Genomic DNA, 21,964 nt, shown 5'->3' on the forward strand with positions numbered 1-21,964 from the left:
TATCTAAAAAAAAAAAAAAAAAAAGAATTTTATTTTATTAAAATATTATAAATTATTATATATATATTCACATACAAAGAAAGATCCAAATCACAGTATTCTTTTATTGTTAGTTCAAAAAAGAAATAATTGGAACAACATATAAAATATATCATTATATATATATAGTAAACATGGTAATTATGTTGCATATAACAATAAAATCATGCAATCATGCCACATTCGTAATCATATTATTGATACTCACAAACTTATTTCCAATGAAACGCTATTTGCAGACATAGGGTATGTTACAGAATAAAATATACTTTCCATAAGAGAGAGATATTATATTACTATTGTATTATATCATTTAATGAATATTATTTAATTAGAGATTTCATAATGGGGTATATAATTTTAAAAAATACAAATGTTTTTTAAGACCGATAGATATGAATTCTAATTTTGAATACTGGACTTTTCTTTCTCGATATTTATACGTTTTATTTATACGAAATGTGAATAAAAATTTACCTGCAGGCGTGGGAGCCGTAGGCTTAATTGTTGAAGCGCTGACAAGGTTATCTAAATTGACGAGCGCCGAGTTCTCTCCTAAAAAGGATTGTGGTGTCTTCTTTACAGCACCGGTACTAGCAGTAAGATTCTCAGCCATGCTTTCCAGATCAAAAGGATCTCCCGATGTTGTACCACCTATTTCAAAATTATATAATTTCAATGGAAAATTAACGCATCATTGGAGAAGTTTGCATGATTCCATGATTCAAGTACCATTATTAACCGTCTGTGGACTAGCTCCGAGTTTTCCCCTGTTGGTGATCACATCAAATTCGTCTAAATCGCTAAGCGGACTCGTCGCGGCGGCATTACTATTATTTTGAGTGGAAAAATTGTTAAAGCCTAGTCCTGTGCCGTTAAAACCGTTGGTAGTAGTGCTAAAGGTGGTAACCGAAGACACCGGTGGCAAATTGAATCCTATATTCTGAGGCGATTGCGCGGCAAAGCCAATATTCTGTGTCAAGGTTGAATTGTTAAAAGATGGCGACGAGGATGTTATATCATCTTGAGCCGTCTATCATAAAAAAATTTCACAGATCGATGAGTTTTTATGAATCTGTTCGCAAAACTCGTAGATCTCGTCAGAGAACAAATCTGTATCACCTGCACTTTGCTTGCCTCCGATTCAGTAGTAGCAGCAGCGAATACTGGTGACCAAGGGTCGCTTATACGAGGAGGAGACACGACCGTAGCAGGAGACGGAGCAGGTGCACGCCATGGATCGATAGTGGCCGCTGTAATTAAAAATGGTAATTTGATTATACTCGATTATTCACAAAGTTATTAATCAGATATCGTATAGAAATCAAAGAGTAAATATATTTTTAATAAAGATTCAAATACAACTTTACTAAATCGTGAAAAACAGTGAAAAAAAGTAACTTAATTTATACCTAACCTGAAGATCCTGAGATCATTATCCAAAATCATTAAAGATGTAAGAACATGCAAAAAGAATACAAATACGGGAATTAAGTAAAAATTTAATCATATCTAGAATATACCTCGCCGGGATAATGAAACTTACTTGGTCGTTGTGGAGGAACGGGCGTCCACGGGTCTACCGTAGGTGACGTGGTACTCGTTGTTGGAACACTCCACGGATCGTTCTGCGGCTGTATAAAACAAGAATATTATTCAATTATTCTACAAAGATATCATTCCATCATCTGTACGTTGCTTTAAATGTGCTAATGTCCTTTAACATTCATCAAGGACATACCTTACGCTCATAAAACTCAGATAAATCCAAAGACTGTGGTGCATCATGCAAAAACGATCTCGTGTTATCATGCGAAGTACGATCGTTTAATTTTAAGATTGGCTGGAATAATTAATAGGTACCTGTGGTCTAGGTGGTGTCACCGGGATACCCCAAGGATCAGTTTGTACTGAAGAGCCGCTCGCTTCTCCTAGATTTACATCGAGTAAATCAAGCATATGACTTTGTTTTTCAGTTTGCGGAGTTCTGAAATTCATACACATAGCATTGATACGTAAATGCAAAATCGACCATTCCTTAGCATCGAATTACTAGATTGCACTGGAAATCCTGACTTATGTGATTACTCACTTAAAATCTTGCTGACTCTGACTGAGCGCTAACTGCAATCTAACATCGTCACTGCGTCTTCTTTGCTCCTCTTGTTCCGCTTCTTCTCTAGACATAGCCAAGGCCAGCTGTAGTTGTAACTCTTCTTCGCCTACTGTTTGCGGTCGTGCGGCTTCCATTTCCGCTGAAGAATAAATTTATTTTATTAATTTTTATATAAAGTAAATAATATTTCCGTTTATCTCACGTATAAAAAGGTATGTGGACATACACCAAGATCTGTAAGATATGATAAAAAAAAACTAGGTCAGATATATATGAATTCTCGTCGTAATAATCTTAATTTTGAAGATATAATAAAAGTAATAATATTCATATAGAGTAAAAAAAAATTTACTTGCACGTCTGGTCGATAATTCGGATAAGTGACAAGGCTCCCAATCTTGAAACTGGAAAACAAAATAATGCATGAATTATAGATTAAAATTTTGGATAGTTAATCAATAACATTCTCATGAATGAATGAAAGCAATATATTGCTTACATCACTGCTAACAGGTGACATGGTGTCTAAACCATCACTTCCAAAGCCACTAACTGATTGTGCAAACCTCTCTTTTGCTTTCAATGCTCTAGCTCGCTCATTTCTCAATCTCTCGTCATCTTTTAATAAGGCCACTAATTGTTTTGCTTTTTCCCTCACGTTAATTCCTTGATCTTTATGCCCATCCATGTATTGAAAATCTATGAAATAGCGATTGCACTATGTTAGAAAAGTGTACTTCTGAAGCAATATTAGTATTCCTGATTATTTAGTCTATGTTTTAATCTATCAATTTACAAATTTTTAATGCTTCAATAATATATCAAATATGTGGAAACATATAATTTCATATATTATAAAATAAGATTCCAGCATTTGTTACCTTTTAAGGTTTGGATGGCAAAAATATTCTCTTTGCACTGCTGCGCTACCTTTTCACTTCCCGTCTTAATAAGATATTCTAAGAGAACTAGAGCTTTATATACGTGTCGCCAGTTTTTCCCATGATCATTTAATCTTTTCCATAGCATTTGCATAATTTCCGTAAATGCTACAACATTGTATGTTAAGTCGGCAATTTCTGCCATAAGTGTACTACTTGGACCCCAAGGATCATTGCTGGTAGCTTTTCGTACAGCTTTCTATAGAAAAGAATAGTTATTATTGATCAAATTTTTTGTGATACCCTAAATTTTCATATATTCAGATTCAACTATTTTTTTTCTTAATTTTATAGTTTGTCTTGAAAGTTTCGTTATCTTTTTTACATATTAATAATAAAGAATACCGAGTAATATAAACAGAAATTTATTAATTACCTGAGCGTTGCTGTAATTATGGGCAAGATTCATAATATCTCGCCTAATACCTGCTAGATTCACCTGCATAACGTCTTGACCTTGTCTTCTCATCTAAAATATTATCGCTATATGTTACTCAATTGTAGTATTATGTATCTCACTTTTAGAAACTTCCCCATATTTATTATCACATTCAAATGCGAAAAGTATAACACCATATATTAGACATTTAATGTATAAATAAATTTTTTATGGAATTTATGTAATATAGAGATCGTCTCATAGTTTCTCTAGATCTATTTTAACTAATTTCTAATATAAATATAATTTTTATATAACAATAGTACATACAAATCAGTTACAATTTACGATGCAAGTAACATCTGATAATAAATATGGGTATTTATACAAAACAGTTTATACAAAAGCCATGCAACTAAGTATATGTGTTATTTCGTATACTACAAAACTAGTAATATATAAAACCAAATTTTTCATTAAGATACATTTGGACATATAATTAATTAACAGCAGAAAGTATTTGGAGTTTAAAACCAAGCATGCAAATTAAATTATTTGTTACAAAACAAAAAAATAGAAAAAAATATATAATTTGTAGAAAGATTATTATCGTATATATCATTCATCTTTCTACAAATTAAATATGAATCATGATATAATTGCAAATAACTTGATAGCTATCATATATATTATAATTTCTATAATAAATGTTACTTTATTAATACAAAATAATTATACATCGAATTAAATATATAATTACAAAAAGAGGGATACTTGAATAAAATGATTCCATACCATTAAACAAAGAAAGAAAAAAAAAATACAATATACACACAAAGCATTTTCAATTGTAAATCATATTTTACTTTAAAAAACCGCACTTTTCAACATACACTTTGCTTCATAAATTTTCCATAATATGTATTTTAAAATGTATGCTTACGTACTTGGTATAAAAATATAAAAAAAGTTGTCGGGGATATTTTGAGATCAAAGAAAATTCATCTATTTTATTTCTTTGAATCTATGTTATTTCGTAAGAAAATTTTCTGAGATGTGCCTATATATAATTTATAATTGTCGTCATTTAACTCTTGTCTTTCATATAAGTGTCATTTACAGGGCTATATGGGGTACAGTGGCAATATGTAAAATCAAAATCGAGTCCAAATAGTTATATAACAATACTTAATGCAATACTGACTTGCATAATATACATTTGTCATTATCAGTTTCACTACCCATCATCATTATGATATTATTCAGCTGTAATTGCTGTAAACCGATATAGGTGCGTCATATACATATAACAAAAAGATTGATAAATTAAAATAATTTGAATATAGGTCACATAACACATAACAATAATTTTTCTGATAAAAAATAATAAATTATTTTCACAGAGATTGACAGATATTATTTACTGAAACACAGAGATCTTCTCTAATAATATGCTTTAACATCGAGTTTCACATTGTTAAGTAAGTGCATTTAATTCATCAATTGTGAACACTAAATTTACCTTCTGCATTGCCATTCTTGACTAATGAAATATCGCTGGTGTTGTTGATGAAGGCTTGCCCAGAAATATAGAAAACTTCCAAATACTCCGAATCACAACAAAAGCCTGGACTATCAGATGACACGATAAATAATCGAAAATTTGATGTACATTTACCATATTTTAATGCATGACACATCATTTTTGTATATGGATGATAATGACACATTTAATTTATTAAATACTAGTATTATGCAAATGAATATTACATGAAATTTTATAATAGCGAGAGCCAATAAATTTTTAATAAACAAATTTTAAAATTATGGATGTGCAAAAAAAAAATAATAGTGATATATATACAGGGTATCCATAAAAGTCGGGACCAAATTTGTACAATGCACTAATGAGGTTGAGTAAATAAAAAAGTTTATATAAAGCTATGTCCCCGAAAATGCTTTATTAAAGAGTTATAAGTTTTCAAAAATAAGAACGCAAAATTGTTATAATTTTATTAGAATCTTAAACTATATTAGACAGAATCGGTGACTCGGAAATATTAATAGTATTGAATATTATAATAGATAACTCGCAGTTATTGTTTACATGTCTTGACATATACGGTCTCTAGATTTTTATCACACATCTTTGCTTCTGTTAGACTTTAATTTGTTTAATGTCATAATTCTGATTGCCTTTTATTTCCTTCGTCTGATATTTAAATCGTTGTGATTTCATGCTTGCGATTACAATGAACAACCACACTTTTTTTTTTTAATTATGCGATATGCATGTGTCAGCGATTCCGTCTAACAAATTATAAGAATAATTTTACTCGCTTATTTTTGAACGCTTATAACTCTTTAATAAAGCTCTTTCAAACATAAGTTTATATAAATTTTTTTTTCACCTACTCGACTCCTCCCTTCATTAACACATTGTATAAATTTGGTCCTGACCTTTACGGATACCCTGTATTTAATATATTTGCAAATCGCTAGCATGAGAGTAGTGGTTATAGTTATAACAATTACAGCAGCTGTCAAAGAAAAAAAAAAAAGAAATTTGTATTCTGTTTCTAAAATAGGCACAACTCGTACGTTTTCTAAAGATTTTTTCTTATACGTCATATTATTAATTGGTATATATAATACCTTATTTTAATAATATAGTTTACACATTTTTTTACTAAGAAAAAATAAATATATATAATTACACCCTCATACATACATATACATACACATACATAGCTAAATATTGATTTACAACATATACATTGGCTCCTATGGCCTTTACAAAATGTCACTATCTATGAAATGTATTATTTTACAAGATTAAGAATATTCTGCAAAAAAGTAGTTTTATAGTAATTAAATACTATGGTAATATTATAAACCAAAAATCTTCTGTGCCTTTAATTTTTTTCGAAAACGAGTGCAGTTATCTTTTTTTATTATATCTATTATTTCTTTGTAATATAGAGTTAAATTAATTTATTAAATTAAAGTTAAATTAATGTATCAATATGCTAGGTAACAAACAAAATCGACTATATATGTATATAGAAAAAATTATGACATTGTATTTAACTTGAAAATCTGAAATGTTATTAGATTTCATGCTTATTATGTCGCTATTATTTACAAATAACGTTATTGACAAGCAAAGCATTAAATTGGAAAGAGAGAGAGAGTGAGAGAATATAGCCTTTTAAAAAATTTTTCGGAGGGAAAAATAAAACCTATGCTATCAAGCCCTACTTGCGGATGATATAATACATGCAAAAAGTTTTACGAAAAAAAATTACTTACTTTGATGGAGGTAAAGATGTACACCTTCCTTTAACAAATTGTACTGCTCTTCTGGAAAAAAAAGAGATCTTTATTATTTATAACATGCTTGTATTATTGTGTTTGCTTATCTTATCGTAACAGTTTGGCATAGGTAGTATTTTATTCTTCATCGGAGCAATGCGTTATCTCAATGTATATGAAATTATTAATATGAAAAACTGATGAGAGAATTTTTCATGATGTCTAATGATCAAATCAGCAGCAACTTGAGATTCTATTGTAATCTTTAGGATATTTGAGAATGAGTTTGACTTCTTAAAAATGATAATAAAAGATTGTTAATAATACTTATCATTTATCATGTTTATATGTAAATGATATCGATATTTGTTATTTAAATATACTTTAAATCTATAATGGCAGGATACATATGCTTGCTTTCAAAACAGCAATAATTTCTACTTCATAAACTGAGCATGACTATGCAAATATCACTGCTAAGAAATGTTTACGGAAAGTGAAGAGCAAAAAGATTGCCAATAAAAAAAAGTAGAAGTGTTGTATTAAACTATATAATAAGAAAGTGAAATTCTTTATAAGGTTTCCTTCTATCATGTTAACAGTATTATACATTGACCATGAAAGTATTGATCATTGTCCTCTGTACCCTTTGCTATCATCTGGTTAATTTTTATTTAAAATATGTACTAGCTCGCGTATTAATGTTGTAATATTTTTATTACAATTGTATTACGATTACTATTCCAAAAATATTACAAATAAAGGGATTATATATTCAAGTATGTTTTTAAAAAATGAAATAGAATCAGAGTACTTGTTCGTTATTAAAATTCACAGTCAAATAGAAAACTTTAATTCAACTCGTACACAATTTAAAAACGTAAGTAAACGATGTCCAGGATCATATGAAACAATGACACATAGATGAGTAGAGACAATGATGGAATAGCAGGAAATATACATACACACACACACACACACATATATATATATATATACGAGAGCAGGAAATTATTGCTATTGTACAATTACTATTAAATATATTTAAAGAGATTCTCGCGGGGGTCGCGTCGCGAATTCTTGTTACCGTAGATTCACGCCAAAACGAAATCGCGGGTTGAACGTTCTCCACGTCAACTGTCGGATTTTGGCTCGCATACGCTGTCGAGGCGAAGTGAACGTCAGCGGGGGAGAGTAACACGCTGGCTGGCGAGAAACGCACGAATGTATTCCCCGTTGTTTAAAGAGCAACCTCGCGTCGCGACGCGCGCTCATTCACTCGGCCAGCCGTGACTTACCCGAGAGAGCGAGTTGGAGCGAGTCGAGCGTGGCGCACGTATGTACGTACGTAACATACACACCTATCATCGATCCTCGGAGGGATCCTCGCCGCGAGTTAGACACCCAAGTAGATATACATGATACACTACGTCAATTTCGCCAAGTATCGCACGTATCCTCCTCTCTCTGCTCCGATTTCGCGAGCCGTGACTCGCGGGGGTGACGGGCGCGGTCGTAAACGCGGGCGTATAACGTCGACGAGGAACGCTCGTGGAGCTGTTCTCCTTGCTCGTCTTGCGAGTCTCCCCGCCGGAGAATAAATAACGGTAGCGGCGAAACGTCACGCGTGAGATTCCTCGTGTGTTGGCGATCCCGTTGCGTCCGCGGTGTCTCGTCTCGCCTTCGAGTCGCGACTCGGTCGAGCGACGACGATGACGATGAGGACGACGAAGAGGACGACGAAGAGGACGACGAAGACGACGATATTTTTGTACTCACCTTACGTGCGTGTTGGTATCACTCGGAAATTTTGAGATGCGGAACTTTCGGACCGATCGGGGAGAGACGAAATAATATAAGACACTTATGACAAGTCCATTCACAGGCACTGACGAATTACTATGGTTGCAAGATGGCGCAAGATGGCGCTCGAAAATATTTCCTGCTACGTTCGCCGCGCCGAGCATCGCGCACGAGCGTTGCGTCGCGTTCATAAGCGATATTCCGTGTTCCTAATCATTGTAAATGCGATTACGTGAAGAGATATAGATATGTATAAAACAATCTCGTCTTTTAACTGTAATAATCTCTTTTTGTCACAGGTATACACACGATCTTTTCGCGAGACAATTAGCATCTTAAATAAAACTTTTTTTTCTTAGCAATATTTTTAAAAAATGCGCATATATTTTGAGATTTCATAATTTTTATCATTAATTAAAACTTGCTAATTATAATTAATCATCATAAACACTTTTATAGAGAAAATACATAAATTTTAATAAGTATCTTTTTATCTAAAAATGAAGGAATCGTACATTTTAATTATTTCTTTTTATTTGTTGTTACATTCATAGTCGACTAGATTGATTTTACAGATATCCTATTTATAGTGCAATTTAATTTTAACGATTTGTTTTTAAACTATGACAAAGAGTAATCGTTATAAATCTTATAAATCTCTTTAATTAGATGCTGCGCACACAACACATAATGTACATATACAGTATATGTGGTCATAGCACAGTTTTTAGTTAAGGCACAATAAACCAAAATGCAATCCTGAGAGCATTATATTTTATCTCTGTAGAGAAGTTTAACTTATTAAACATTTTATATAGAGACACAAATATAGTAAGACATGAGAGAAAGTATTCAAATATTTATACTCAGATTAAATGTGCATCAATATTTGAATACTTTTAGAAACCACGCATTTGATATTAAAATATTATAGTTAATTTATTATTATCGTCTGATTAATAATAAATTTAAATAGTAACTATATTATTATTAATAATAGTGATAAGTTCTTATGGAATGAAAAAAACATAACATAATTATATATTACTGAAAATATGTACATAACACTTTTTACAGTAACACAAGTAATTTCTGGAAATGCGCGTAATATATTCTATTTTTATATATATATATATCTATTTTCGAAACATTTAGAGATTATAAAAATAATAAATATTAATTTTAAAGTAACAGCATCAATGATCTTGTTCATGCAATGCAACAGTTTGAAGAAGCTTTTGTATATTTATAAATTTTTTAAGGACATTAATTTTTTTATCAGATTATATTAAAGTTATTCTTGTATCTGTGTGCATCAAAATTAAGCAAATAAAATGCTGCCGGAAAAGAAAAACCAATTTTATAGTTGTATTGCATGAGAGAAACTATTTACACAAATATATTTAATATAATTTCAATTTCTATATCTTTATATTTTCAAGATTCTAGATTTGAAGTAAATATTTTATAATTATATCAACACACGAATGTGCATAAATGTGAATAAATGTGCATCTACAAATGCATCAAAATGCATTTTTTTTTTAATGTAAGAGTATTTTACAAAAAGTTTATTGTTTCGCAAATGGAATATTTTAATATAAATATTTTGTTTTAGTATTGTACAGTCATTTGTATAATATTTCTGTTTACTTTGCAGTGTCTCATAATAGGATTCATAACTCAATTAAATATTAACAATAATTATGGACAATTGATTGTCAATTAAGCTTCAAAAATCTTTAACTGGGCTTGTTGTATTTTAAATTTATAACTTGTATATATAGTTCCAAGAATATATAATGCAGTTACACAAATATCCAATTATGTTCTACATTATATAACAATACTGAAACTCGGTTAAACAATTTTAAAAAATAACCATCTTTTAAATAAATAAGATATTTTTGATTTGTTGATTGCTTTACCGTATTCATCCGTATTTTCGTTTATGACAATTAAACGAAAATAAATATTGTTAAATGGAAAAGAATCGCTCGTCTTAAAACAACGTAAGATAGCCAATAATTTATCCATATTGATAAAGTTATGCTCGTTTCGTTAGTAGAGGAATCATTCCTAATGATATTCCGTAGTTGGAGTCACATTGATCATGTCGGTGGTACTAAAAAACAGAAATATATATATATGATAAATGCAAAGAAAAACTTTTACGCTATTGTGTGTGTTCTTGATGATAAAATAACCAGTAATTATTAAAGCACAGAAGAAATTAAAATGTTTATAAATGTAGCAATACACACACATGTAAATTAGGAAAATATATATATGTTGTACAAATTTAAGTAGTTTTTTTTTTTCAGAACATGCTACATGCTTTTTACTATTTATTCATCTTTCTTGATGGAAATTATTTATATCATAGTTTTATGATACACAGACAGGCATTGTGTTTTTATTCCTTAATCTATATTTTTAATATATAAATTATATCTTTAATATATAATACATGTAAGAAGCAAAAACAAAACAAACATCACAAAATCGCACATTTCAATAAGCAGTTTATTTTACTTTGCGCCTATTAACTTCACATATATCTTCTAAAAAAAAAATAGCTTCTATAGATATACATCTTTACTTTCAGACAATTATACATATAATGATTATGTGAAATTTTCTGTCCCTTTAATTATCACATAATTATATAATTAATAAAACGATAAAATCAGGATCGTTGTATATTAAAGTTGTTCTATTCTATTCTATTCTATTAAAGAAAAAATTACATATGAGAGCATTTTAAATATGAATATCTTATTCTTCTGCAGAAAAATATGCAGAATGTATGCAGATGTATGTAGAAAAACACATATACATCCTGGCAAAGCACACAATACACATAAATATGACTAGCCGAGCTAATTATTAGTGTGATTCTTTTATTTGTTATGATTATATTATTAAAATACATATCTCTTAGTACATATTCTCAGTACTGAAATAATAAATTATGACAAAACCTTGCTCGATTGGTCATATTTCATCATATACAAGACAATATTTTACATATCAATTACAGAGGGTAGACATAACACAATATCACAAACACTTACAAGAACATACACGGTGCCCTAAGTATACTTTCTTGTAGTCGTCTTTACATTAGTTTGCTGTATAACATATATCAGATTATATTATCAAATCATGTAAAAAAAAAAATATTGAATATATCTCTTAAAAATATTGAAATATCTCTTTCAATTTAATTTAAAAGACAGCTTATCAAAATGATAAAAATGAATATTAAATCACAAGATAATATATCGCTTAAGATTGATACACGTTTACGCATTTTCACAGTTACACAAAGTACATTTGTGAACATTAAAGATATTAACACATATTTTGCTTTTATATACTTTATATTTGAATAATCAATTGTTCCTTCACCTTCGTGTCAAAGAAATGTTATATTAAAGAGAATATTTTTATATACTTATTGTTTATACATATGGACAAGAGTGAAAGGCATTATATGGTATATAAATATGATTGTTACCTCTTCGAACATTTAATATGTATAATGAGCAATACTATGCCCAACACTAAGCACAAACTTCCCACAACAATGTAAGCAATGCCAAGGAAAGGATTCTTTCCTCCCAAAAGTGAAGTTGTGCTTAAAATCATCTTTTTCTTCCCATGGAAAGCAGATACTGAAAATGCTGAAAAAATTTGTTCAAATATATTATCTAATTTCTACAAGCTAATATCAAGAAAAAAAAAGAACATTACATGAAAAAGGCATTTATCAAGTTTCAATTCTTTAACTTGTAATTATTGATCATATTTAAATTTGCTTAAATTATACTTACAGTATTTGACAGTAAGAGTGTAATTTCCTGCAAGTAGACCACCGATGAATCCATCTTTAGTATGATCAACTCTACGGTAGAGTTTTCTGAAAGTGGGTAATGCAGCAGTTCTCATCCATACAATTAAATCCTCATTTTGGAACCCATTATTATCTTTATCTTGTTCATCCAACTCGTAAATATGTTTAGTCCAGTTCTTAGGTTTTCTAAAGTTCCTAAATGCTTCTGTCAGATTTCCCTCAGGATTTCTAAATTTGATATTTTTATCAGATGGCCAAGCTATACCAGTTTTTAATAATGGCACAGATTTATTGTGCTTTGCAGAAAATAGCATGAGTTCATCGCTAAAAAGTGAATTTGCGATGGCTCCACATGGAGCAATAGGAATTTTAGTATCGTTTACTTCTTCATAGGCAAATGGTTCACAGTCACTCGAGACGATATCGCTCAATTTTCCTAACAATTGATTGTCGTCTCGAGATTTTACATATCTACGATGATTCTGGTAAAAGTTTGTCAGGCCATAATACATGTAAACTTTGCCAACAAAGTCTACAGGTAGTGTGAAATTTATTTCGCACCAACAGTTACGGTTGGGGTTTGCTGCAATTACATCTGCACATTTCATAGGCTGTCTATTGTCTCCAATAATATTGGTGGAGTTACAATTAGTGTAATCTATAGTCTGTTCCTTGACTTCGTCAGAAAAATAAAGTAATCCTATACCCACTGGAATAAATGCGACTCCTATTACAAAAAACGTCGGTAGGACTGTGCCAGCCGTAAGTATTGGTTGCCAGGCTGGTAATCGTTGCTGTTTGAATGCGCTATCTGTATGCAATCAAGTTGATTCATATATACATATATCTATATTGTATATATGTGTACAATATATGAATATTTTATATAAAATAATTAAAACGATATAATTTGCAATATATATTGCTTAAACAATTATATGAATACATAAAATTATACTGAAATTTATCAGTATATCATTAAAATCAATTATTAAATAAAATACTAGCGTACATGTATAATACGGTAAAAAAATGGACGAAATTCGTGCAAAAGCTTAATCGATAATTGTGAAATCAAGATTTTTAAATCTTTGACAATCATCTTTGATGATTATTGAAATATTTACCAGATGGTTTCTTCGATTTAGGCACCGCATCGACTTCGCTGATGGATGTCATGATTTATCGATGGCAAGACAATTAATATTTGACAAGCCTCAATAACCTAGTGTTACGTCTAACTGTTATCAACTGCATTTGTAAAATGTACGAAATGACACATACATACGATATACGATACGTCAGTTGCTACGAACCTTTGACTATATAAATTTATATAGTCAAAGCTACGAACTATGAAATCTGGACTGCGTTCCGATATTTACTGCTAGTACTGAAAATCTATAATATAGTGTACGTGACGTAAACTATAGATTTTCAGTACTGCAGTGAATATCGGAACGTAGCCCTGCGACCTGCGAGACCCATCTGTTAAAGACCATTTTCATAGGTTGGACGAATAACAGCTGTGCATGTGAATTATGTGGTTGTAAGTACAAATCCGCCTTTAGATTATTATACGTCTATTTATGTGACGCTTTTTATATATAATATCACACGATTATCATCTACTTTAGCTGATTTAATCTGGATTGTCAAATTTATATCGTTATTCGTGTTTTATCATGTAATTATTGCATTCTGAATAAATGTATTAACAATATTGACAATTCTGAGCAATGCAATTATTTTGATCTTCTGTCATGGTTATCGTATTGGAATGATATATTTTTTGTATGCTAAGAATTAGAATATGTTTTATTAATTTTCTAAATATTTTTAAATATTAATCGACTTGATTTATCGATTGGAATTTTCTGTGACGTCATGCGTTAACAATCTGCCTCCGTCTACCAATAAAATCGTGTTTACAAAATTGAAGGTCTATCGTCTATCGTCTATTCGAATAACATATATATGTCATTGGAGTATGACCTCATACATTTTGTATTTACATATGTTGATTAGTTATTATATCGCGTTTTATATTGCGTTTTTAAACATTATTAACTGACAACGGATATTTACTTTGCCAATCACTAGAAGACAACCAGACCAGACAAATAATACCAGAAAAGTCAGAATAATATGCTGTAATCTTGTGGGTGCTTTATCTTCACAAATTTATTAATACCTGATATATATTAAAAATGATGAAACAAAAATTACCAACCAATTGGATTACCGTCAGTTCTAAAAGTCATCCGGACAGAGTTTATTATTTCAATGTGAAAACAAATCAATCTTCGTGGACTGAGCCAGTATTGGATGAAACTAATGAGGTACTTTAGTTTCTGTTATTATCTGCAACTTATCTCTGATATAAAATATATTAAATTTCTGATTTATGTATTGTTATTTCAACATTTGTTGTATGTAAACATTTCAGACAAATAAAAAAAAGCGTAAAAATCGTCGTAAAAAGAGAGGATCTCAGACAACAATAACACCCGAACACAATCTTGTGGATGATGAGACAGTTAGCAAACAACAAACAAGTGATAAAACTGTAGAGACACCACAAATGAAAGCAATTCGAGAAAAAATGCTGCAAAAGTTAACTGCCAAAAATAAATCTTCTCTTTCATCAACTCTTTCAAAAACTTCAGCAAAGTTAACAGAAAATGAAACAGTTTCTTCTTTAAAAAAAACATCAAGTTTGGTAAAGAATGATGAATCAATGAAATCTCTGGATAAAAATGATAACAAAATAACAACATTCACACCACAAATGTCTGTTCTTTATGAAAAAATTCAGCAGCAAAATTTAAATAAATCTAATCCAGATAAAAAATTAAAGATGAACATTAAGAGTAAACAGCAAGACTTGAACATTACGAGCCAGGTATCAATGAAAGTACAAGAGAATCAAGAAAAGAGCACCAGACACCAAGAAACTGTGAATCGAAATAAGAATAATGTTGAGCAATGTTCAAATAATAAAACACAGAATGCACAAAAATCACACAACCAAAATATTTCAAGTAATTAATGCAATTATACATAATAATATACTTAATATTTTTGAATATTACATTTTATTATTTAAATCTTAAAATCAATTTCATGTTTAGGGAAAAAACGTTCACAAAAAAAAAATATTGCAAAGGAAAGGATGCGCGTATTAAGAAAAAGTTTGAGTTCTGATAAAGAGAAATTAAAAGAAATTGGACGTGCCATAATCAATGAAAAGGAGGCTCCACAAAAACTCGGCAAAAGATTATCTTATAGTAAGTAAACAATTTTATGGTTTTATTTATATTTTTAATATTTGAAAACGTTTTCTATGCTCTTTTTAACAATATTTTTGAATTGTTTTGTTTTTACAGACGATCACAGTTTAGGATCGACATGTGTTTATAAAAATGTTGAAGTTCGACTTACAAGATTACATAACAAAATTCTAAAGGATGCAAAGTATAAAGATAGTGTTACATTAAATAACGATAAATCACAGATTCGACAAAGTAACGAACCAGTTGTCGATAATATGACAAAAGAAAAATTAACAGAACAAGCTAAACAAGAAATTCTGTATGAAGAAATGGATTGGGAACCAATAAATGATGATGACATTACATTGGAGGTATTATCAGTGTAATTGAAACATTAATTAATTTGTGTATCACGAACAGAATTTATGTAAACATAGATATATCTGATTATTATAATTGTGTACCTATCTCAGATATTTTTATATTTTTAACTACCTATCTTTTCAAATTTACATAAATTAGTAATTTTTGTATTTTATGTATATAAGTATTGAATAGAATATAGTATACATTTTTATTTCACAATATATTTTTTTATATAGGTCGAAGTTGTTAGAACACAATTAGGCAAAAAAGATCATGTGGATAAGATAAATTATATATCGGGGAATACTGTAGAATTAATACAGCATAACAGAACAGAGCCACAGGAAAAGAGTCCACTGTATATTGTTGTGGATACAAATGTATTTCTATCAAATCTAAAAATTATTGAAGAAGCAAGAGATGCAACATTTAAAAATTATCCACGTCCTTTCATTGTAATTCCATGGACTGTGATACATGTAAGTATAAAATATTGACATAATGAATATCTATTTTTTCCTCTCTTTTTCTCTGACACATTTATGAAAGTTTTAATGCTACATTTTCATATTTTGTAATAGGAACTAGATTATATAAAGAATAATAAGTCTACACATGAGATATGTGTAAAAGCTAGGAAAGCTATATCCTTCATTCATGAACAATTTTCTTCTAAACATCCACGTATCATAGGCCAAACACGAGAACAGGCAGCAAAAAATAAAGAAGACTTTTCTCTTACTTGCCCAGATGATGAGATCCTGCAATGTTGCTTACAAATTTGTCAATTACAAAAGTCTGTGGTAAGATGTCATTCTATCATATCGTACAATATACAAGTATAATTTATTAAGGAATATACCATATTCATTCTTATTTTTTGCAAATAGGTTTTATTGTCATACGACAAAAATCTCTGTAATAAAGCGATGGTATATAATATATTGGCATTGGGACGAAACGATCCTCTTGAGAAAATAGATTATTATGATATGAATGACAGAGTAGTTAATCATTTAAATAATGGTCCCATCGAAGAGTCTGTCTTTAATAATGAATTACATTTCACGGATGAGATTTTTGAAAATACAAAAGCGACTATGAAAAACTTTCTATCAACAGTATGTATTTTATATTAGATTTTGAGTCCACAAGCTTTCATGAGCTGATTATAAAACGTATTTTGTTTTTACAGATTATTATCAAACAAATGTCAGAAATTTATGGAGAAACGGAGTGGCAGTTATATGTCATTATAAAACCACCTTGGACTATAGTAACTGCATTAAAGTGTGCTATAAAGCACTGGATTGCCGCGATAAATGAATCATTTCAAAGATGTGCTGAATACATTTTGAAAGAATTACTTCAAGGTTTTGAATATTTACCAGGCATGTAACTTATAATCTATAGTATAATGAAAAATATATTACATTCTAAGATGCAAGTTTAATCTTGATGTTATTTCTAGTTGGTGGTAGGAAACTAGAAGATGTGGAACACATTTTAGAAAAGTGCAGCGATCTAGTACAAACAGTCAATGCAGATAAACACTATGAACTTATGACACAAACATTTGAGGCGATTATGGTAATGCTTAGTATATTTGCATACATTTTTGTAATACACTTTATATTTATGACAGAATTAACAAATTTTGAAAATTGATATTTTTAGGAACTCAAGAAGGAATGTCGTAACTATATCATTAATATACAACAAAAAAGATTACACGACAAGATAGGCATTGCAGAAGATATCAAAGAGCAAGAAATGAGAGCAGGAAAAGTATTCCAATGCTTTCAGCATATATACAATTATGCACGTGACATATGGTGAGACTTTGTTTTATAGTACATACTATACATGTGTTTTTGCGAAAAGTGTATTTCTAGTATCGTATTTAATATGCCAATATGATATTCTATTGTTACTTATTGTTTCTTGTACTTTTCATAACAGTGGTACGGCATGTAGCAATGCAGGAATGGCGCACTCTTTTAACTTTGAGCCTTCATCATTGTTACCTGCAACTATAGAATATTTGCGACCAGAACTTACAAGAAAGGTGGCCGATTTGACACAGAATCTCAGCAAGTAAGTTATTTTTTAACAGTCGATCTCTATTGGCTACTGATCTCTATTGGATTACTGATGGCATATATTTTTTTAATATTAGATATTTTTTATGTATTATATATTCATACGTTTGTAATTTTTTTTTTTTTTTTGTAATTAGGTTACTGTTGCAAGCTGAAAATTCCAATATAAAATATCCAACATTAATTAATTTGCAACAAAATTTAAATACATTTTTGCCTGACATAGAGAATAAAACATTTGATGTGACACTTTTGGATGTACATTACTGTATAAAATTAAAAGAAGAGCCATTGAAAACTGGATTAAAGCAACTACAAGAATTAACTACACATTTTTGTGCATTAGCTGTTCATACATAAATGTATGTATATTTTATGATATTTTATGATATAAACCTCTCTGTCCAATGATTTGTAAAGGAGTGAGAGCATACAAATATTTACGAAAACATGTATATATACATTTATTTTAATAAATAATACATTTATATTTTTATTAAATGATATAATGACAATTTAGCATTGTCATAAAAAGTATATGAAAGTACAATATTTTTAGAAAGGTAACCGATATGACACCATTGAAAGATATTGTAACTGCATTTTTGAGTAAGAGCGTTGTGCGACAATCTTTGAATAAAATCATCTGAACTGCGCACATGAAAAGTATCGCTCCAGAAAAAAAACAAAATTGCGAGTATTTCCGTAAAAATTCACATATTCCAATATAATTCCGAATTTGAATACAAATTTCACCATTTTACTCTTTCAGAAAAAAAGCTATTGTACAAGCGAGTCTCCTGAAGAGTTACCATTTTGCAAAAAATATCTTTCATTGGTTCGATACTTTGACACAATGTATAAAATAATATATACAAAAAAAATTATTTGTTTGTTATCGCTTCTAAACTGTATATAGAATGTTATTTTTTTTTTGTCCAATGAGAAACAACAAATTAAAAAATATAGATAGTAAAATTATACCATAATACGACGAACAATAATTTTTTAAATAAGTACAATACATCTAATTTCTATAGAGATTCGCAAAACCTCCAGCAGGTGGTTGAAGCCAATTATCCTTCGAATAAGAAACATGTTTCGTCTCGATCACATGAAATGTATAAGCGTGTCTCGATGTTTCGCTCTTGTTGGGATAAGAAAAGTGTACTACTTGACCATGAATAAGAATACAAGTTCCTTTGCGTACCGGTACAGGCCTGAAATTACTTAATGGATAGCAGGGCGCTGCTCTATCGTATATTAGTAATTCTTGAGAATTTGGATCTTTGTTTCTTATGTAACGTCTGTGCACTCCGCTCTGATGTGACCCCGGGGCGATCCATAGACATCCATTTTCTTGCGTAGCGTCCTCTAATGCAATCCAGAAACCTACGAGTTTCATTGGCTCGGTATATAAATACGATGCATCCTGATGCGTCGTAACTGCAAGAAAATAAGTATCATATAAAGCATTAGACGCCATTATTTCATATGGTATTTTTGCTAAATCACACATACACATAGATATCTATATATATTAAATTATATAGATTATCTTCTATTTTTCGCACGGTTAGACATAGAAAATGCAAGTAATTAATGTAGGTACCTTCCGAGCCTGTTCCGGGATTCTTATAAATGTACATCGACTGACATATTGCCGGTTCTTGATACTCTAATTGAAAAGCGACTTCTTTAACTCTTTCATCGAAAGAATATTTTTTAAAGATAGGATGTAACCAATGAAGTGCATGACCCACCTAAAAAGTATAATGTGATTACAAGATAATTGCTTCAAAATTGCAAAAATTGATTCAGTTAGATATTTTCTTTCAAGTTTACTTTGTTTAACGACACTCTTGGATGAACCTTCAGTTTTCCGTCTTCGTCCAAAGCTTCACTCTCGAAGAAAACACTTATTTTATTAGCGCTATCCAAAAAGTATTTATCTTTATTCTAAAACAAGACAATCACATTATTTTTGTTAATATTATACAAAGTTTTGAGTTTCATCTATAAAGAGTCTCATGAAATCAGCGGAAAGTGGACACATTGCGTTTTATATGATTTATATTCGCTATATATATATATGTATTAAAGTGAGTGCGTGCGTGTGTGTGTATGTGTGTGTATATATATCTGTTTCTTTTCCTAACAAAAATCGTCTTTCTCTCTCTGCAATTATAAAGAATAATATTATTTGTTCATTTTCCACCGATTTTAATCCTTCGTTGCGCAACTAATTTTACACTTTATTAATTTCATAATTATCTAGTTTCATTAAATACCTGTTGTAACTTTATTGTATTAAATATCTTTCTTTCCGATTCAGGTGGCAACTTATTCGTAAATTCTTCTCCGCAGGATTTTAATTCTTCGATCTCCTCTGGATGAAAAAAATCCTCCAAGATGACATAACCATTTTTCTGAAACTGGTAATTGTATACTCAATATAAAGTAGTTACTTTGGAATTTTCAGATTATGGATCATTTAATAAACTTAAAGATTAAACTTAAGATTACTCTCCTGTATAATCTTTGTATTAGTGATTCGTAGCAATTAATTCTCGTATTATTTATGTCATTTTGTTTCAAATTTAAAATATTTAGTTAGATAATCGATTTAATTAATAGTTTACAAAATAAAATAAGGGATCACTTTTTTTCAATTTCTTACAAATAAGTGCAGAAAAAAGATAAGATGATTAAGAGAATTTTCTTTGATTAGATTTACTTATTCTTTGTATTATATTTACAAATAGAACAATAGATTTATATCAAGAACAAGGTATGAGGTATGTATATGGACGTATACGAAGCAGAAAATATTCGAGAAAATATTTCTCAACTCATTCATCCTTGAAATAATTGGCCGGTAATAGTTGTACTAAGAGATTCGATATATTCCCGTTATATGATCGTTATGTAGTATAATTTGGATGAATCTGGAAATGAGACGAATTATTTATTTATTCGATCTATCACCGGGATAAGATAAAGAGTAGCCGAAGATACCACTTTTTAAGTTCAAAGTTCAAAGAAATTTCATTTCCGGTGCATCGATCAGCTGATCGTCTGATCGCAGTACTTTTGTTGTTTTGAGTAATATGCTATACAACTCTATATAAATAGATCGCGGCCGAGATTAGGACACCTAAAAATAATCACGGGCCATTGCCTGTTTCAAAGGGCAAACGGACTTCTCGAGATGTTTCTGGCTTTTTTCCGTTTACATTTATTCTGCGTCTTATATTAATATGCTGACCATGTGCTATCAGATTACGCCGTACATATATCATCTGTGTCAAGAAAGCGATAAATTGCTTTATTAATGATCTTTAAGATAATCCGTTACAGTCGCGTTAACATATGTTATTAGATACACTCTCCAGATTAGCCCGCGACGAAGGAAAATTAAACCTAATTAGGGAAAGCTTTCTTGACGCCACGCCGTTGGCATTCGGGTTACTTGTGGAAAATGTGTGTGTGCGTGTATGTATGTGTCAGCCGACTAAATATTATATATTATAGATAAAACCTCTGTATTGCTCTTAATTATTTATATCTTAATTACTTTATTTTCTCATTTGGCGCCTGATTAGACCCAGATTTCGAAAATTTATTTTTCTTAATAATCAACTATTATTTATATTCTTTAATTTTCTCATTTGGTGTTGATTTTATATACAGCTTCCGGAAATTAATTTTTCTTGATGATTATTAATTAGTTGTCGTATGAGGGGGATTGTGTGATATATATATATAT

The 21,964-nt window shown here is 30.0% G+C and overlaps 4 protein-coding genes across 20 annotated transcripts in view; 1 reads left to right on the top strand and 3 right to left on the bottom strand.

Moving 5' to 3' along the window:
• The window catches only part of LOC115232828 (epsin-2), an 11,179-nt gene extending 2,167 nt beyond the window's left edge, over nt 1-9,012 (bottom strand). Inside the window, exons 1-15 of one of the 12 annotated variants that reach the window (XM_029802956.1) lie at nt 8,570-9,012; nt 6,788-6,838; nt 4,998-5,107; nt 3,473-3,565; nt 3,037-3,295; nt 2,655-2,854; nt 2,508-2,559; nt 2,132-2,294; nt 1,903-2,026; nt 1,586-1,673; nt 1,457-1,465; nt 1,162-1,292; nt 772-1,072; nt 517-693; nt 248-268 (exon numbers count right to left, since the gene is read on the bottom strand). In XM_029802956.1, the coding sequence (XP_029658816.1) occupies nt 252-268; nt 517-693; nt 772-1,072; nt 1,162-1,292; nt 1,457-1,465; nt 1,586-1,673; nt 1,903-2,026; nt 2,132-2,294; nt 2,508-2,559; nt 2,655-2,854; nt 3,037-3,295; nt 3,473-3,565; nt 4,998-5,012 (1,629 nt within the window). In that variant the 5' untranslated portion in view covers nt 5,013-5,107; nt 6,788-6,838; nt 8,570-9,012 and the 3' untranslated portion in view covers nt 248-251. Of the gene's footprint in view, nt 1-247; nt 269-516; nt 694-771; nt 1,073-1,161; nt 1,293-1,456; nt 1,466-1,585; nt 1,674-1,902; nt 2,027-2,131; nt 2,295-2,507; nt 2,560-2,654; nt 2,855-3,036; nt 3,296-3,472; nt 3,566-4,997; nt 5,108-6,787; nt 6,839-7,877; nt 8,105-8,151; nt 8,535-8,569 lie in introns of those variants that run through there. The other 11 variants (XM_029802948.1, XM_029802947.1, XM_029802944.1 and 8 more) reach the window with 11 other exon arrangements.
• A 174-nt stretch (nt 9,013-9,186) lies between these two features.
• LOC115232830 (cell cycle control protein 50A) lies at nt 9,187-13,770 on the bottom strand. 2 transcript variants are annotated; one of them, XM_029802958.1, is made up of 5 exons: nt 13,580-13,769; nt 12,433-13,263; nt 12,117-12,282; nt 11,671-11,727; nt 9,187-10,718 (listed from the first exon to the last, which is right to left on the bottom strand). In XM_029802958.1, exons 1-4 carry the CDS (start codon nt 13,629-13,631, stop codon nt 11,715-11,717), a joined length of 1,062 nt encoding a protein of 353 aa, XP_029658818.1. In that variant the 5' UTR covers nt 13,632-13,769; the 3' UTR covers nt 9,187-10,718; nt 11,671-11,714. The 2 variants fall into 2 exon arrangements, with proteins under 2 accessions (XP_029658818.1, XP_029658817.1); XM_029802957.1 differs by lacking the exon at nt 11,671-11,727 and having other exon boundaries at nt 13,580-13,770.
• Nucleotides 13,771-13,928: 158 nt separating this feature from the next.
• On the top strand, nt 13,929-19,378 carry LOC115232827 (transcriptional protein SWT1). Of its 4 annotated transcripts, none has more exons than XM_029802940.1 (14): nt 13,929-14,001; nt 14,556-14,794; nt 14,902-15,496; nt 15,587-15,742; nt 15,842-16,098; nt 16,330-16,572; nt 16,675-16,896; nt 16,984-17,214; nt 17,289-17,484; nt 17,565-17,683; nt 17,771-17,928; nt 18,056-18,190; nt 18,333-18,557; nt 19,236-19,378. In XM_029802940.1, exons 2-13 carry the CDS (start codon nt 14,663-14,665, stop codon nt 18,553-18,555), a joined length of 2,667 nt encoding a protein of 888 aa, XP_029658800.1. In that variant the 5' UTR covers nt 13,929-14,001; nt 14,556-14,662; the 3' UTR covers nt 18,556-18,557; nt 19,236-19,378. The 4 variants fall into 4 exon arrangements, with proteins under 4 accessions (XP_029658800.1, XP_029658802.1, XP_029658803.1 ...); XM_029802942.1 differs by lacking the exon at nt 13,929-14,001 and adding an exon at nt 14,002-14,139; XM_029802943.1 differs by lacking the exon at nt 13,929-14,001 and adding an exon at nt 14,177-14,394.
• Nucleotides 18,635-21,964, bottom strand: part of LOC115232836 (phytanoyl-CoA dioxygenase) — a 105,499-nt gene continuing 102,169 nt past the window's right edge. For both annotated transcript variants that reach the window (XM_029802967.1, XM_029802966.1), the window contains exons 2-5: nt 20,487-20,630; nt 20,041-20,154; nt 19,808-19,958; nt 18,635-19,641 (exon numbers count right to left, since the gene is read on the bottom strand). In XM_029802967.1, coding sequence (XP_029658827.1) covers nt 19,223-19,641; nt 19,808-19,958; nt 20,041-20,154; nt 20,487-20,630 — 828 coding nt within the window. In that variant the 3' untranslated portion in view covers nt 18,635-19,222. The remainder of the gene's footprint in view (nt 19,642-19,807; nt 19,959-20,040; nt 20,155-20,486; nt 20,631-21,964) is intronic.

Source organism: Formica exsecta, unplaced genomic scaffold (genome assembly GCF_003651465.1).
Source record: "Formica exsecta isolate Colony F162 unplaced genomic scaffold, ASM365146v1 scaffold15, whole genome shotgun sequence".
In the NCBI taxonomy this organism is placed as follows: domain Eukaryota; kingdom Metazoa; phylum Arthropoda; class Insecta; order Hymenoptera; family Formicidae; genus Formica; species Formica exsecta.

Coding starts and splice junctions, on each gene's coding strand:
- LOC115232827 (XM_029802940.1), top strand. CDS start 14,663: ATGATGAAACAAAAATTACCAACCAATTGGATTACCGTCAGTTCTAAA. Junction 17,215..17,288: donor TGAAAAACTTTCTATCAACA/GTATGTATTTTA, acceptor TTGTTTTTACAG/ATTATTATCAAACAAATGTC. Junction 17,485..17,564: donor AGGTTTTGAATATTTACCAG/GCATGTAACTTA, acceptor TGTTATTTCTAG/TTGGTGGTAGGAAACTAGAA.
- LOC115232830 (XM_029802957.1), bottom strand. CDS start 13,631: ATGACATCCATCAGCGAAGTCGATGCGGTGCCTAAATCGAAGAAACCA. Junction 12,283..12,432: donor CACTCTTACTGTCAAATACT/GTAAGTATAATT, acceptor AAATTTTTTCAG/CATTTTCAGTATCTGCTTTC. Junction 10,719..12,116: donor CATATTAAATGTTCGAAGAG/GTAACAATCATA, acceptor TCTGTTTTTTAG/TACCACCGACATGATCAATG.